The following is an 18090-nucleotide window of genomic DNA, read 5'->3' on the forward strand; positions in this document are numbered from 1 at the left end:
TTGTTGGTGCAATAATAAAACAGTATAAGGCATATTTACACCATCCTTACATACAGAACACTGTACACACAAAAAAATCACAGATCCAGAACAAAGTAAATTCAATCCCTTAGACATTTTACGTTTATAGGCTTGGTCTCAAACAAATAATTCTCCAAGCAACAGACAACCTCTTGTTCTTGTGTGATTTATTTGTAACATTGTGCTCATGCAAAATAGGTATCTGCTTTATTGCATTAACATTGAAAGAACATTGGGAATTAGTTCTGAAACCAGTTCAATCCAATTTTCAACCCTGTTTCTCTTCATCCATAGCAAGTCTGAGTCATTTTTATTGGTGACATAAAACGAGGCGTTAACTCATGATTGAGATTTTTATTCGGTAAGTTCCAAAACGATAATGAAGCTCAACTGACTACAGTTCGAAAACCGTCTTCCTTGACCATGCACACTTTTCTTTGCTATTCTGAGGTGGTTTAGATGAGACGCCTTTTGCATTTTTTAAGTTTCTATATTTTTATATATATTTTTAAAGAAACCATATACTATCCAACATCCACTGTTCACAGAAAGAAAAAAGCAGCAGGAATAGCTCTGGTGGCAGAGTTGGCCAGAAGGAGGACATCAGTAAGTTAGTGGCAACTTAATAAACATCAAATGCCCCAGAGATACGTCATGAAAGAGCTGATTACTATAACCCATATTTCTGTAAGAGTTCAGACTGCCAGGGACGTTTGCGCTCTGGAAAGTAATCTGGAATGTGGATTTTTTTAAAATCTTGGATGCATTTTCTCATTTCTTCCTCAACACTCAGCTTCTCACATACCTTCTTTTTGGAAAGATTTGTTTCTCTGGACTTGCTAATGAGAGTTTGAAAGAGTTCACTGTTCCTGCGTTTGTCTGGTGGTGGCATCCACTGCACCGGGGCCTTCTTAGATGGACGATCCAAAGTCAGAGTATTTGGCTGGTGGGCTGTGGATGGCTGAGTGCTGGTGGCATTTTCTTGAGGGGTGCTTGCTTCCGAGTGGCTGTCACAGCTTGAGGTGGACAACTCGTTACAGGAAGTCCCGCTTTCACTGCCCTTGTCCAAGACTTTGTCGTGCTTCCTTTCTTCGTGGTCTTGCTTGGGGGAAACGGTTCGCTGGGGGGGTCCTAATACAAGGCAGGAAAGAAAAACTATTAAACAAGCAGTGGTTTACACAGAAAACCAATCAGTTACCATTTAGAAAAACGCAACTCAGAGTCTTGGCTGGCATAAATTGGTGGCGCTTCTTTTCAGTGGAAAGAACTATACCAGACCGGTACACGGTTTGAAGGTTTGGTCCTACATTCGTATTCAGTTGTCAAAATTCTCACTCCTGAAAATGTTAATGGCAAGAATAACTTCACTGCCTGCCTAAGAATCCAGGTAATGAAACGTGCACAGCGCTCACGGATTATCTGCACTGGAAATCCCTGCAGGCGAGTTTAAATGAGCCGGTTTGCCATTCCACCCCAAGAAGTTTTTTTATGAGAAATCAGATTTTGTAGTATTAGAAAAATGCTACTATACAACTTGCAAACCCTTTGCTTAAATAAAAATACTCCGAGTTCTTTGATTTTTTTTTTTTTTTGGAAGCTCTAACTCACCTTCCCAGAAGAGCCTCCTGACATTAGGCTCTGCAGATGTCAGCTCTGCAGAAGCCCCGGACAGAAATCGGAGTATTAATCCCAGAATAGCAGAGATATCGCTTGCTACTGACAGAGTCTTTAGGCTTTTTTTTTTTTTTTTTTTTTTTCATCCCACAGTGATTTCACCGCACTTCTTACTGTCAGTTATTATCCCAGACTTGCCTCAGTGCAAGCTCAGAATTCAGCTGTACTCCTCTTACTGCGCAAGCTGGCAGGGAGAAGAAGGTTATGCAGTTATCAGTACAGAGGCACTCTGCAACGAGGGGGAGAGCGGCCTGACGGCCTATCAGCAGGCACTGCTCAGCGCTTCGCACGCCTGAAAATCAGATCTAGGCTGTTATTCTCTCCAGATATCTCTTTTGCTTTGAAGTCTAAAGCAGAATATGAATGCGAAAATTAGGTGGTAGCCGCTAAATCTGTACAAGCGTTTTCATTTCCGAAGCCTTATTTCAAAACTCCAGCTGTGAAGTGAAACGATGCTAGCCTGACATCATATAAACGTCATGATGTTAATTTAGGAAGCTATCTAAAGCTCACAGAAATATCTACAGGGTTCAACAGGCGTCGGATCAGACCAAAGGGAAAATCTTCAAAGATGTTTAATCACCGAAATGAAAATAAAGTGTGGGACTTCGGTGGCAGTTGCGTGTGTGCTATGAACCCCGAAAGAGTCCAAAGAGTTTATGTATCTAAATATCTTACCAAAACTAGATTATCCTTACAGTTTACCCAAACATCGCCAGCACCAACCACCTTTGCTGGTAGCAAAACTCAGGGTATGACAGCTCAACCTTGAGTTACTGGGACAGAGTTGCAAGGAGATTTTTGACTTAGTATTCTCTTTTTTCAGAATTACAAATTAGAATTACAATTATAATGAATACAGAAGCAATATGAACACTCTAGTGTCTTTTTGACAGTGCCGTTCTATGATTCAAAGGAATCTAAGAAGACTGCAATATTTCATATGAGACACAGGGGAAAACAAAACAAAACAAAACACAAAAGCAAATAAATAATAATCTAACTACAGCAGCACTCAACAACCTGCTCTTCTTTTGTTTTAGACAGCATCCCAGGGCGAAGCGTTCCATTTCTGTAGTCCACCTAGACAAACCCATGAATAATCACGATCCAAAGAGGAGAGACGACAGTACATCATGGCTTGTACTTACATTATTCAGAGTGGAAAACACAAGGGATCGTCTACTTCATTATATTCAACCCAAATATTTAGTGCATGGATGCAGCAATTTCCTTCCTTTTTCTCTTCCAGAAATACATTCACCTTCTTAAATAGATTTACATGCCCTTCTTAAATAGATTTACCTGCCATCCTTCTGTTGTTGTAGCTGGCATTTCACTTCATACCTCAAACCATTATATGAATATGCTAAACCTAGAGTCAGCTGGCATTACGGATTTACTCTGGCTTTGCAACTTGCGATTATAATACTGAGTAGTTAATCAGATAGTGATTCAGTAGCGCTACTCTGACTTTCAATAACGTGATTAGCATCAAAATCTAATCTAGTTTACAACCTTACCTTCTTCAAATTTAACAACGCACCCTATGACTAAGAAACTAAAGTTTTCTGATACCGACACCCTGTACTCTTCAGCTGTGTCTTTCCTGCCCAGTTTTTTGCTGTAACTTCATAAATCAAGATATTATTTCTAGTTGGTCTATTTATACTTACTTCTTTATTGGTAATCCTTCCTTCTCAAGGGCTCAAACCTGCAATGTACTGAGGATCTATTCCAAAAAAGCACTGAAACACATCTTCAGGAATATAAAAAATCCCCTTTCCTGCTACAAGATTATTCAGGAGCCTGACAATAGGCAGGTATTTAAATGCTTTTTTGGACCAGAGCCCCAAGGTTCAGTACCTTACAGCACTGAGCTCTTCATGCTTCACTGAATCGCCTAAATTCACAATGACTTTAATCTAAACACAGGTTTCTCCCACACCTCTCCTTTTAAAAATTAACAAATCCTCCCTCACAAAGAATTCTTTATATGCTCCTGCACTTCTTTCTCAATAATGTGTTATTAACAGAAGCAACAGTTCTGCTAGAGAGATTTTTCTCACAATATTTCTCGCCTGCCAAAACCCAAAAGAATTTATAAATACATAAGAAAAGATGCTCATATGTTATTTTTTCAATTTTCAACATCAGGGATTACCTATAAACTTGGTTATATCTCTAACTCAGAAAACATCTCCTTACTGCCCTCTATGCTGGCACACTCACTCATCTGTGGCTGGGACTGTGTGATGGGATACTGTCCCCGCTGTACCTTCTCAGCCCTTTCAGAATACCACCAAAGACCTTCAAATAGCTCAGTCTACCCGAAACTACTTATTTTTCAGGAGTGTAGAATAGTTCTTAAAAACTCGGAGAGAGTATATTTGCTCCGCCATACACATAACTCAAAAAAACTTCATGGACTTACAATGTGTCCCTCCAGCTCCTGCTCTTTCTCGCATCTCCCACCTGCTGCTGGTTCTCCAACTTCTCCTCCAGGCAGTTCCAGTAGACACTGAACTTCTCACTCCTTCTTTTTCTCTTGTTGCTCTTAAATAACTTCCTTTCTCTTAGAAAGTTAGAAAGTAATCTCTCCCTTTACCTGGGCTTACTCACCCCCTCTACCGCGGCAGCTGCTAGACTCCTCAGTCTAGTAGACGTGATGAGACAGTATCTCAGACACATTTCCCTGATCGGGAAGCCATATTACATTTACTTTGACTGTATTTATTCCTCATCTATGTTGCTCTCCGCACACATTTATCCAACATTTCCTGGCAGAAGTAGCTGATAAAAGAATCGCTTTCAAGCAATTACTACAAAATTTTAATGGAAAACGAACCAGAAACTCGTAAACCTAATTCTCTGCAGTGAAAATCTGCTTCTACCCATTACAACAATCAAAACTGGAATCAGAAGAAGTTGTCTCTGGCTTCCCTGTTGAACAATAATTGGGCAACAGAGCTCCAGTCAGGAACAGAACATGACAAATACAACAGTAAACCATGCACTGGCCAATAAGGATTGGTTGAAAATTGTAATCAAGGACTTCAGGAAGCCAAATAAAGCTTAGATAGGTCTAAATTGCTTGTGGATATTCATAAAAGGCAAACTGAATAACTACTTGAAGATTTCTTTAGCTCTATCTCCTGCCAACAGGGAGAAATATCACACTAGAAACACTACAGGCATAAAATAATGCTATTCTGTTTATCTATATTTCAGTTTTTGTGTACACTTCTTTTCTTAAATAACAATACAACAGGCTTAAAATAAAGAAACGCATATTCAAATCCTATTAACCTGACCGTTCCATTCTCCTCTCTCTCTCCAGGTCAAACGCCCAGTTTCTTGTACGCGTAGTGGCAGTTGCACGAATTAACTTCTTCCTCACTCAGCTACATTATTCCTACAGTGTCACAAAGATCATTTGTTTGTTTATAAAGCAGTTTATTTTCACTGCAGAATGTAAAAGAAGTTGTGAGTATATGTATAGATTGCTGAGGTTAGCTATTTTAATAACAACCGTATCGACACGAAGAACAGAAAATCTTAGCTCTGGCGTACAACAGTTCTAGCTGGACGTAAGACCTGTAGATAAGATTTGAAGCTGATATAAAAATAGTCATTTAGAAACAAAACCTAACCAACATTTTAAATGGGTTCAATATGCGGTACCTCAATGAAGAAGAATGGAATCCATTAGAGATGCTACCTTCTACTGTTGGACCAGAAAATATACGTGAAAAAAAATGAAATTATTTGAGTTTTGTCAATCCCTTTGCCTGCGCTATAAAACTAAGCCCGTTTGTTGATTTAAATAAAAAGCTAAACCAATTAAAAAAAAATCCCAGCCAAAGAAACCCAAAATCTTGAGTTTTTCAATGATGCAGTTTTAGTGAAAACTAAGTTCTTGGGGGTATTTTATCTTCATAATTTTCTCTGTCTTCAAATGTACTTTAAAAAAAACCAACAACCAGTTCTACTAGATATAGTCTATTGAATTCAATTAAGGGTTCCTTTGAATTGATATAGCTATAAATGGAACTAACTCTTGCATAAGCCAAAAACTTTTAGCAAATACTTTATATTTATTGAGAACGCATCTTAAAAACAATGCTGCAAAACTGTTAACAAAATTATGATGTAAAAAAATTCCCTGTATTTAAGTGATTTAATGAAAAATGAAAAGATGAGGAGAACAGGTTTTTAAACTGACTGATTATATTGGAAGGCTCATAAACACCAAATAGAGCAAAAATTATTTTTATTTTTATCTGTAAAAGAAATTACATCTAATCCAACAATACTATTTGCAGCTTTATTCATAATTTTTGCAGGAGTGAGAATATTGTCAGTATGTGATTTGCACATGATTTTGCAAGAAATGCTTAATTTTTCACATTGTTTTGCCTAGGGAAAAATCCTTATTTTTATAGGCTACAAAGATGATTAGGGGATCAGAACATCTCTCCTATGAGGAAAGGCTGAGGGACTTGGGTCTTTTTAGTCTAGAGAAAAGAAGACTGAGGGGGGGATCTTATTAATGCTTTCAAATACTTACAGGGAGAGTGCCAGGGAGATGGGAACAGTCTTTTTTCAGTGGTGCCCAGTGACAGGACAAGAGGTAATGGGCACAAACTTGAACAGAGGAAGTTCCATCTTAACATGAGGAGGAACTTCTTTCCTTTGAGGGTGGCGGAGCACTGGCACAGGCTGCCCAGAGAGGTGGTGGAGTTTCCCACTCTGGAGACATTCCAAAGCCACCTGGACGCCGTCCTGTGCAACTGCTGTAGGTGGCCCTGCTCTGGCGGGGGGTTGGACTAGATGATCTCCAGAGGTCCCTTCCAACCCTGACCATCCTGTGATTCTGATTCTGTGACCTTCAGTCTGGTACACAGCTATGTTAAACCCCTGAATAAACTTGTCTTCTACCTACTATCTCAAAATTACATTATATTCAGAGTGTATCCTGTTGTAGTTTATCATTTAATCTTAAGAAACTAAGTAAAATTAACTATAATTAATATACAAATCACAGAAAAAATGCTTATCAGATGTCACATTGTGATGGACGTATCCATCTTACATGTCTTGGGGTTTTTACTACCTTTCACTAACATTCAAAGTATTACACTACACTGAATGCTTAGAGAGAAGTCAGCTGTGAAATCTGATGACAGGTTATGGCTACTGTGGGAACATTTTCATTACCAGACTTTTGAGTACTTAATATCACACTTCAGTGGTAAATGATTATCTTTTATGTCTAATTTCACTTTGATTTTATTTTTAAAAAAGATTATTTTTAAGAGCTATAAAAGGATAGCTCTGAACCCCTGACATTTTCTGTGGCATATTAATGATATTCCCTGTTTTAGAAGAAAATTCCGTTCTTTCAGAGCCCAGCTGAACACATGAATTCATTCCCTGAGACAAGCAAGGGATTCGGTTTGCCTCTTACCACTAGAGCTGTAGGTTAAAACTAACCTTATGGCAGGCAAATTTACAAATTTACAATTTACATTTAAATTTACAAATTTACAAGTGCCCGACCGCTGCACTCTGTCCTCTTTAATGCACTACAAAATCAAGATAAATCCACTGCTTGGATTTAGCAATGTGGTTTTTTTTAACTCCATACAGTTTGTCAAGGAAACTTCTCTAATTATTTTAGGTATTGAGATTTACATCTAACTCAGTCCTGCTGGGAGCAGGGGGAGAGGGAAGGCCATGCCCCACTTAATTTCTATTTTAAGGCCAATATACAGGCCTACACAGGAATTAAGTGGCACGCAGTCCTTAGCCGTCCCTCTGCCTATGGATGAATTTTATCCATTATGAACACCCCAAGCAAACAATACTAATAACTAAGTATAAAACGTGAGAAGTAGCTAAGTGCTCTTGACAAGCTCTGCTCTTGACAGCTTGCACTTACGGGAAAAACTGAAGAGTTCAGTGTAGAGATTTCAGTGGAACAAAACTTTGTGTGGGAGTCTTTATGCTGTGTGGCTTCAAATCACTTCCAGTAAAAAAAATAAATAAATAAAAAATATTCAGTTTCCAATTTGGGTCTCAACTGGTATAACATTTCAGACTACTTTTTTGGATTAAAGGCTTGATCCAAAGAATGCTTAGTATATAATAGTGAATTATTTTTCAGAAAGGAGGATTGAAACTGAGCATTTCCTATGTTTCTTCCTCCTTTCAGATAAGTGACGAATTGCTATGGATAGCCAAATGCTCACGCTTTCAAGTTCTTTGACCCAGCTGAGGCTTGGCTTTAGTCAATGCAAAGCAGAATAGCTTCAATAAAATGAGGAGAATGTTCCCTTGGCCTTCCATTACTTCAGGGTAACATTCATTTGGAAGAAGTGACTTAACTTCCCTCAGGCACAAGAGAGAATTAGTATCTGGGAGGCTTTGATTTATGAATGTGCTGAGCCCTGAACTCTTGGGTAAAAGGCCAGCACTGTTGACATATCAACTTCAGTACTTTGAGCAGAACCTGAATTTTATGTGATTTAAGAAAGCCAAGCAAGGCGGCTTGCAGATGGGACTGCCACAGAGAGGTCTTGAGAATCTCAACAGGGTTTCCCTGACATGAAGAACAGCACTTAGGTTACTCACATTTTATCAAAACAGTTTTGTAAATAAGCCCTATGGTCTGGCGAAGCTTCAAATCTGTATCTATCTACAGGGCATGGTTTGGCTTCGCTAACAAGCTGATTCTGAGCTGTGAGTCTGGGTCCAAAACTGCATTCATTTCAAAAAAAGTTTTAGACTTAAATGTTGACCCCATTCAAGTCAAAGACAACACACTCTGTGACTTTAAGTTACAAAAAATTAATTAAAAAATAAAGCCTGTTCATTCTAGTGTGACTGCAAAAGAAGATCTGAGAAGGAAAGTAATTTAATGGTGAAAGTAGAAAGGGCGAAATGATAGTCTCCTCTTACAGGAAATAAAAAAGGAAGTTAGAATGATTTCTATAACTTTTCAGTACTTTACTCAGAAAGCATATTTTTACTGGCATCCCTGGAAAATTCATCTTTAGATGAAACCAAGACGATTATTGCAGATAATACTTTAGCCCCCAAATATTTGAGCAAGAACACATGAAAATACTATGTTCTAAAGAAAACCTCACCATAGACTTAATTGTTGTCTTTGTTAGAATATAGAACCTATTATAATAGTGTGTTCAATGAGTCATCGTAGAGAAACTAAAGAAATCATGAGAAATAAAAAAAAAATCATGGCGATTATGAGCTATGAAGGCAAAACATACTCCTTGATTATTCTGAAACTTTCTACTACATTCAGAATTTAAAAGGAAATGCAAATTTCCCAAAATATTTCCTGTCCTCTATTGCCAAGCCCGTGAGGCACCTCACATGCTCTGATTCCAACACAAAATTTCAAAGTGGGAACTGTACACTGAAGTCTTCTTGGTAATGTTTAGGAGCATTAAGATTTTTAGGAGTGTTTATTTGCTGTTTCATGGGTATTTCAATAGGAAGAATATGTCTGTGATTGCACTCTTGATGAAGCCTTTTATTTAAATCTCCTTACCTGCCATGAAAAGATAAAAAGACACTGTGTAGAGATTGCGGCTGTATTGGGCATAGCTCCCACAGGGGAAATTACCCTTTAATAGTGTTAAGCTCGATGGTGTGTGAATGGTTATGTGGTACTTGAAGTGAATGAACCAATTCATCTTTCAGATTAGGACCACATGCCTGTAAGCGATAAGTGCTTTGTCTCAAAAGAAAAAAAAAAAACACACCAACAGAAAAATATTTTTCTGTCACATTTACTACCACCTGATGTTAAACTACCTTCTAGAAAGGGTAGCATAGAATGAGTTAAATAAATCAATGAGGAAAAGTTCTTTGCTTATTTCCAGTCAGGCTGTATTTTAAATATTTACATTATTAACAAAATAAATAGACTAATTAATATAGAGAGAGGGAACTATTTTTGTTATTGGGAATGACAGAAGATATACAATAAACAGTCCTGTGCCCAGCTTGAATTCACTACATACTTCACCCTAATCTTGTTTTGAACAAATAACAAAACCATAGGCCTTCCATTTACTTCCAGTTACTTTTCCAACTAGGTTTCGCGGTAGGCAAAACAGTACTTAAACAGGAGACAGTCAGTGAAATCCTGACACAGATAATTTGTTGCATTGCAGTAAAACAAATGAAGACTCCAGAGCTTTTTATTAAATATATTAATCTGAAAATTTTGTAGTCATTCTGAGAAGTGTCTTTTCTTGGCAGACAAGCTAAAGATAACAGGGGAGATGAGTAATTTTTCATATCCAACTACAAACAGAGTCAAATATTGAAGAGGAGACATTTATTTGGTGGAGTTAGAGATGGCTACCACGTTGATGCTATGCTGGAGATACGTGAAGAAAATGAAATGGTTGGAACAGATAAGACACAAGCTGAATCAACATCAAAGGATTGAAAGTCAGAAAACCACCAGAAAGTCAGAAAACCACCAATATCCATCCACTCTGTATAATGCATGACAGATTTTATCTGTTTCAAGACTACATCTCTAGGTCAATACTTTACAGCCAAACATGTCAACCCTCCTGATTACCCTTGAAGAGAGACCACTGTTTAGCAAACAGATTGCAAGACCTTCTGCAAAATCCCAGAAGCTTTTACAAGTTCTTTTTACAAGGAACTTTAACAAGTCTCCACAAGGCTCACAGCAAAAAGAATATTGTAAAGTTATCTGACAAGTTCCTAGCAGACAACGCAAACTTCCAGAGTCAACCAGATGCTTCGCATTTTGTATGGAGGTTATTTGGAGAGCGGACCCACTGAAGCACTATAGAATTTTCTTCCAGAAGAAAGGTCCGGATAAGTCATCACATTTATTTTCCAGTGGTGGTCACATGCTGTACTAATCTCTACTAACAGCAGAGTAATAGCAACAAAATACAAATATTCTACTAGTAGCAGTAAGACTGAGCTTGATCATAGAATCATAGAATCATAGAATTAGTGAGGTTGGAAGGGACCTTTAAGATCATCAAGTCCAACCATTAACCTACCCTGATAAAAACACCACCGATTCTAAACCATGTCCCTAAGCACCTCATCTACCCTTTTCTTAAACACCTCCAGGGATGGTGAATCCACCACCTCTCTGGGCAGCTTATTCCAATGTTTAATAACCCTTTCAGTGAAAAAATGCTTCCTAATATCCAATCTAAACCTGCCCTGACATAACTTGAACCCGTTTCCACTTGTCACCAGGGAGAAGAGGTCAGCTCCCATCTCTCTAAAACCTCCTTTCAGGTAGTTGTAGAGGGTGATAAGGTCTCCCCTCAGCCTCCTCTTCTCCAGGCTAAACAACCCCAGATCCCTCAGTCGTTCCTCACGTTCCTTGATGTTGAGATTGAAGGGGTTTGGTTACTTTAGAAAGAAAGCAATTTGACACAAATGCGTATCACATGTAGAATGGTTGGTTTGTTGTTTCTCCACCCGTAGTAATATTTCACCCTTGCCCCAAATTTGAAAATGTAGCGACTTTCAATAATTTTGATGCTTGAAGGAAATCTCAGAAACGAATGCATTGGTATACATGACTAACGAGAACAACTTTCACAAAAAGCATGCCTCTTCCATAACTTCACTCGCTACCGCAAACAATTCAAACCCAGCCACGTCTGGTATATGAGCTTGTCTATCATTTCCAAACTCAGTAGGTTCATGCTCAGTTCTGTGCGCCTTTTTTGCCTTTTTTTGACCAGTTATTTTTCAGTGGCTATCAGTTAAGAGCTAAAATCTTTTGTTCTGTCCATGAAAAACGCTTATTAGTTGCTTATTAGATATGATATTTTCCCTTAAAGAAATAGTTAATTGATATTCAACTCCACCAAATTATCTTGAAATTATTAATTTGGTGCCTGGAAGTTAATTAGAATTATCTAGAGTGATATTCTCAATTTGCCGCAAAAAGGAGTCAGTAGAATGGTATCAAAAGCAGGACATTTTATCATGTTGCTCCCTCAAGATTTCAGTGCTTCCTCCCCCTAACTGGTGCTGGCAGAAAGTTTACTTCGTTAATGCTGATCACGGGAAGAGTGAGCCAGATGCCAGACTTCCAGCTCCCACTCTAGCCCTTGCAGCTGAAAGGAAAAGTACATTCTTATTCTTTCGACACCAGGATGCTGGGCACTACTAGAGAATCTCAGGGTCAAGGATGGAAATGCCTTTACCTTGTTCTTTCTTAACCATTTCCTTGAAATCACCTCTAACACAGGCTTAAAGTTACAGGAAGGGAAGAAAAAAGAAGCCGACAACATACTTGCAATCACATTGTAAGGGCAGAAGTAATAAAAAAGACAGTCAGTCCTTCTTTGCATAGCAGAAACGTATCCCAGATGCGTCTCCCTCCTAGGATTCATAGGACAAACTATAAACGACTGCTTAACCTGTGGGTTTAGAAACTCGTTTCTATTTCCTATGCAGTGTCCTCTGACTGCATTCAGAGAAAACACCTGTTGGCCTGGGGAAGGACACTGACTTTTATATCCTTGTTTATCCCTGATATAGCCCCCCTAGTCCTCGGGGGTCCCTCTGCGGTTGCCAGATATTATCATTCCCCTTCCTCGCTCTCTTCCCCTTCCTTCTAAGGACACGTTTATTTGTAAGTCATTCAGGAATTTCAGTCTGTTGTCAACCACATTGCTGGCAGCTGCCTTCTGCTTTGTAAATATTAATATTGGTTGGGCATCTGCTCAACTGTGAAATAGTCTTTTAGCCACCGGCTCTGTGTTTGGCAAAGCCCTAATCAGAGTTTTAGGCAACGTGAAGCTGAATCTCTTTCCACCCAGATAAGCAACACTTTTCTTCGAATCGCTCACATTTTGTTTTTCCTAAATTAGTTTCAACTTCTCAGCTGTCAGATGTGGCTCCCTGTGTGGCCACACAAATACTTGTGCCAGAACAAAAGGCACCAGAGGGATGGGAAAGAGTATTCAAAGGAAGGGCTTGCACTTTTCAGTGATGGCTTATGGCAATTTGAAACACACGTGAAGCAATTACTTGCCTTCTTGTGACACACACATAGATTAAATATACTGACTTAATAATGTCAAAATGCAGTTTACTTTCAATAAAAGTGTACATGGAATGTAAAAAAATGCCTGGTTTCAGCTGAGACAGTGTTAATTTTCTTTCCAGTGGTTGTTGCGTTTCAGATTTGGTATGAAAGGAATGTCAACAATACATATTGTTTTAGTTGTTGCTAAGCGATGTTTATGCTTTTCAAGGATTCTTTTCAGCTTCCTATAGAAGCTGAGAAGGAGTATAGACCAAACAACAGAATGGTCAATGGAATATTCCGTGCCATAGATATCGGAATATAAATGGCGGTTGGCCAGGGTGGGGAACGCGCAATCACTGCTCGGGACGGTGCCAATTCACCGGGGGGCGAGAGTGACTTGTGTCATTATTATAATTGCAATTATTGTTATTATTATTGTTCTTTTCCTTTTCTGATATTGTTCTATTAAACTGGCTTTATCTCAAGCCATGAGTGTTTTTTTCTCCTTTCCCCTCCTTTTCTCCCCCTTCTCCCTGCCCCTCCTTGCGATGGAAGGGGGAGGTGAGCGAGTGGCTATGTAGTCCCAGCTGCCGGGGTTAATCCATGACAGGGACTTCAGGGATTCTGTCACTTCCAAAATCACTGCTGCTCTCTTAGAAGCTCCAACAGTTAAACAGAGAGTTAAACAGTTAAAGCAGAGAGAGAGTGATTAACACAGGAATTTCAGGAATCTTTGTTTTGATAGTTTCTTTTAAGAAAAGTTCATTCACAACTCATTGGTAAGAACTCTCCTCTTTGGGGATTGTTGGTGGCTCCAGTCTTGGTTACTTTGTTCTAACAGTATGAGCAACAGGAAAAAAAAAAAACAAACAATGAAAAAAGAACAGAATCAACCGTCACCTTTGTGGCTTGCTTCCCCATTTAATTTCAGATACTAAACCAAAATTTTTCCTCGATAATTTTATTTCTATTTGTCTAGTATCATCTCACATTATTTTGCTCTGTCAATTACTATGTCAATCTCTTTAGATAAAATGTGTAATCTTCATTTCCTCCTTCCAGCTCTTTCTATTTTACAGGTTTCTTTCCTACCGGCATGCAAAATAAATTAATATAAATGTGAATTTACAGAATGTGTATAAAACATGGTAGCAAAAAGTTGTCAAAATACTGTGCACTGGCTTTGGCATTAGAAAAAGTCTCTCATTAAAGAAATATTTCAGACACCAGCAATCTTGGCAGGCTTACATGACACTTATGATAGCACTTTAGGCAATAAACAAGTGTGAAACAACGGGATATGCACACTTGAATCAAGTTTGCTTTTTACTTTTGATTACTGAGAACTAGCAGTGAGTTATATGAACTGGGTAAGAGTCCACAGTGAATTATCCTGAGGGTTCAAGCATAAGAGGGCAGCAATTCCGAATATACTCAGATTATATTTGTATAGTTGTATGCCTTTCCTCGCTGGTCGCTGGCATAATAGAAACCTCTCAATCTGCAAGAATTCTGTAAGAAGAGCAGAAATGTTTGCTGAAAGCTTTCCCTAAGTAACAGTGGTGGTCATCAACGAGGTCTTTCTCACTTCTGTGTACGTAGCATGAAGTAAATTTCAGACTAACATTTCGACTATAGCAGTGCCATTCATCTATTTTATCATTAAGGTCTGGTACATGAAAAATAAAGTAAACCAATATGAAATTAATGGGGCATTACATCCTAAACTATGTAAACACATGCTGATAATAACACACTATCTTTAGATCCAAATTCTTAGATCAGCCTTATGGAACATTCAAAGCATTCACTCCAAGTAAATAGCTACAGAAAATATGAAAACACATGCGGAAAACCAATCTTATTTATATGGTATAGATTTAAGTAAAATAAAAATTATTGAATATGTGGAGGATAATGAATACCCTCTGCACGCAACATCTTCTCCTCTGCAAAAAGCAAAATAGTTTGCAAATCATTTGCATCTAAAAATATTATATAACCATACTTACACAAACAAAATATTATGACTATATGACATAACCCACAAACAGATAAAAAAACTGAAGACTGAATTCATTAAAGGAATTCCTCTTGGGAAACAGTGAAACCACAGAGATTACAACTACAGTATAGTAAAGACAATGTGAAGTTCTTAACAGAAATCCTGAGTATTTGCAGAACAAGCTATGTTTTTGACGAGACAGAACCAACAGCATTTAAGGGACAGAAATACACTGGTCACATTTAGAAATTGAAAAAAAACATTCAGGGATTCCTAACAGCAATACTTGAAATACTGCAAAATTTGTTCAGACACTTCTTAGATAATACTGGAAGAGAAAAGTGATGTTAAGTGATAAACTAACTTAGTGATGAAAAGTGATGAACTAACCTAAATGTTTCCTCATCACTGAATCCTGTAAAAGTAATAAAATGGAAATTCTAAAAAGGATTTACTGCTATTACTGAGGTGGTTGTTGTTATTAATATTCATTTTATTTCTCTTGCAGACTATATGCCCTAGTAATAGGCTGCATTGTGCATAATGTAGTTGGGCTTCATCATCATTAATTAATAGATGACCTTTGCCCTTAACAGGTTAAAAACTAAGAACAAGACACGAAACGACAGATGGGAAGAGACAGACAGATGGGAAAGTACCAAAAAATGTAGTATTGGTCAGCACGATAGGCTGGTTGTCTCAGACCTCCAGCTGTCTAATCTTTTGTAAAAATTTATATGAGCAGCAGAAAACCAGAGAGTTTTAAGGAGGATTTTGAAGGATAATGACACTATAGCTTTGCAGTTGCTAGTGGTGTCTTCTCCCTCAAGTAAGAAGTGGCATCAGAGGTGACATGAATGTGAGCAGTAGCAAAAGTCACCATAGTCTGGTGGGGGCTAAGAGTTAGCATTGCAACAGCGAACGATAGGGGCTGGGTGAGGATAGGCAACCAAAGGCCTCGAGTGTGAAGATAAGCAACCCACGTCTGACGTAAAAGTGAGAGATTTAACGTAGGGACTGAGAAACAAGGGTTCAAGCAATAAACTACAAAATTTTAGGGTTTTTCTTAATCAACAAAAGGCAGATCCTCGGGAAGGAGATAAAGTAGTATTTTCCACAGCTAGATACTTAAGGTCTGTGCCGAAGAGGTGGAAAACGAAGACCCTTTCTTAGAAATATAATGTAATTCTTCGTATTTCTAAGCAAGCCTGTTTAAGCCTTAAAAATCCACATTGCTTTTAATATACACAAAAGCGTCCATGAGCACTTTCCATCCAAACGCAAGACCCTGCTTCCTCAGTGTATCTGAATTTCATTTGGATATGGTCGAAAAAACCATTTTCCAGAAGACTTTTCCGTGTTCCCGGTTAAGCAGCGACATAGGTCTATGGAGCAGCCAGGTCCTGGTTGGCTTTCCCATGCTTTCCTCAACACTTCCTACAACACTTTCTTGCCTCACCCCAGCTCTTCCCAATTAACTCCTCCTATCTTCTTGCAGCAGAAATCAAGGCATAAAAGCCACCAGACCTGTTTTGAGCAACTTTAGGCTTGTAAGACTAGTCCTGCAGATACTATATACCCTTCTGATTCCAATTTGCTTACGCACGCAATGCATAATTTGTGAGCGGAGAGGTCTTGTCTGCAATATTCATTTATTCCTTAAATCCCTCATCAGAAATATTTTCTGTAAGGTGACTGCTAGTTGCGCTCAATAGTTGCATTCACATGTGATGTTTCCATCCCTGACCAAGTAACAAAGACTCTAGTTCCCAGCCCAGGTGAACCCAGCGTTAGAAAGGGTAAGAAGAATTCATCCGCCTCTTATTCCAAATGTTTCCGATATCCATCAGGAAACACAATCGATATACATAACTGAGATATTTAATCACTTACTACAGTTTGCAATGAATAAATGATGCCCAGCTCAGACCGAAATGTGCTTGTTTAAATTCATTCTTTCTTGAAATATTAACTACATTTGCAAAGTTTTTAAATAATAAAAATGTTAAATAATAAAACACGGACTGATTTTCTACTATCCTGCAAATTGAATACCAAATGAGTACAGAAGGCTATCTAAAGAGGGTGACAGTGTTCTTTAGTGAAATTTTCATTTCTTAAATTATTCTTATATAAATCTTGAGATATTCACAAAACATGTCTTAGCAGTACTGAAATATAGGTACTATTAGCCAATATCTAATTTAGCCCTAATGGAGGCAACGAAAACAACAAAAAAAACCCTACAAGAAAAATTCTGAGAATTTTAGAGGAGAAATACATATTTATTTATACATTTCACCACAATCCTACATTCCAGTAAATTATCTGAAGAATGTTTCAATTAGGAGCTGAGTGGCTTTTGCAGCTTTGCATAGCAACAAAAAGAATCAGAGCAGGAAGGAAAAATACATTAAAATTCATCTTGGGAGAGTGAACAGACAGGACTATTGAAAATTTTTACATCAAATTTCATTTGCCAAAGCAACCTGTGCAATTTTCATTTCATCATAGTAACCTACCTCATAGCAAAAACATTACACAAAAAGTAATAACCTCACTGTGATTATCACTAATAGTTCTACCTCGGTTTGACCAAAGGCACAGTCAATAATTGTTCTACGAGTGTTTCATTAATGCTAAACTAATTTACTTTGTCTTATTTTCTTTTCCCACCTTTGACTGGCTCAACAGAGGATTGACCAGCAATTACTTTGCAATATTATGACAAAAAAAAAAAAAAAAAGTGACCGAGTTAGAAAAGCAGCATTTGATGCATTTAAGTAAGCGATCATTTATAATGAATGTAATCTTATTTTGTATTTTCGTTTCATTCATGTAAGAGCTATCATATCTTAGTTGTACAAAAAACTAAACCACACAAAATTAAGAAAAAGATAAACGGCAGTTGATATGAAAACACACCTTTCTTCTGATAGCCATAAGGCTTGGGAATATTTACTCTTTCAGAATACACGACTCATTTGTTGCCTCACGGATGTCAAGATGGGTCTACAGTAACTGTTGCAGTTCCACATTTGGGAGTTTCCAACTTGGAGCAATCCAAACCAAAACCTGCTTCTGATGACAGCTGAGATGGTCCTTCTTTTCTGTCACCATCCAGAGCTGACAAAAACGACCAGTCTATATGCGTAAGGATTGTCAGGGGCCATTGATGTGACTTTAGTGACTCAGACCTCCATGTGCAATCTGTACAGTTAGTAATCAGGGAAAGGGCTATGTGTGCCCCATTTTCTTACTTCCCCCTCCCCCCCCCCAAAAAAAAGGAACTCAGGATCAAAAG

The 18090-nt window shown here is 38.1% G+C and overlaps 1 protein-coding gene across 1 annotated transcript in view; it reads right to left on the reverse strand.

The window, feature by feature from the left end:
* Positions 1-655: 655 nt before the first annotated feature.
* Positions 656-18090, reverse strand: part of KCTD8 (potassium channel tetramerization domain containing 8) — a gene marked incomplete at its 5' end in the record, with an annotated part of 100143 nt that continues 82708 nt past the window's right edge. Inside the window, one exon of the mRNA XM_082482974.1 lies at positions 656-1152. Within this exon, the coding sequence (XP_082339100.1) occupies positions 692-1152 (461 nt within the window). The 3' untranslated portion in view covers positions 656-691. The remainder of the gene's footprint in view (positions 1153-18090) is intronic.

This window comes from Vanellus vanellus (assembly GCF_965231255.1).
Source record: "Vanellus vanellus genome assembly, chromosome: 4".
Taxonomy (NCBI): Eukaryota; Metazoa; Chordata; class Aves; order Charadriiformes; family Charadriidae; genus Vanellus; species Vanellus vanellus.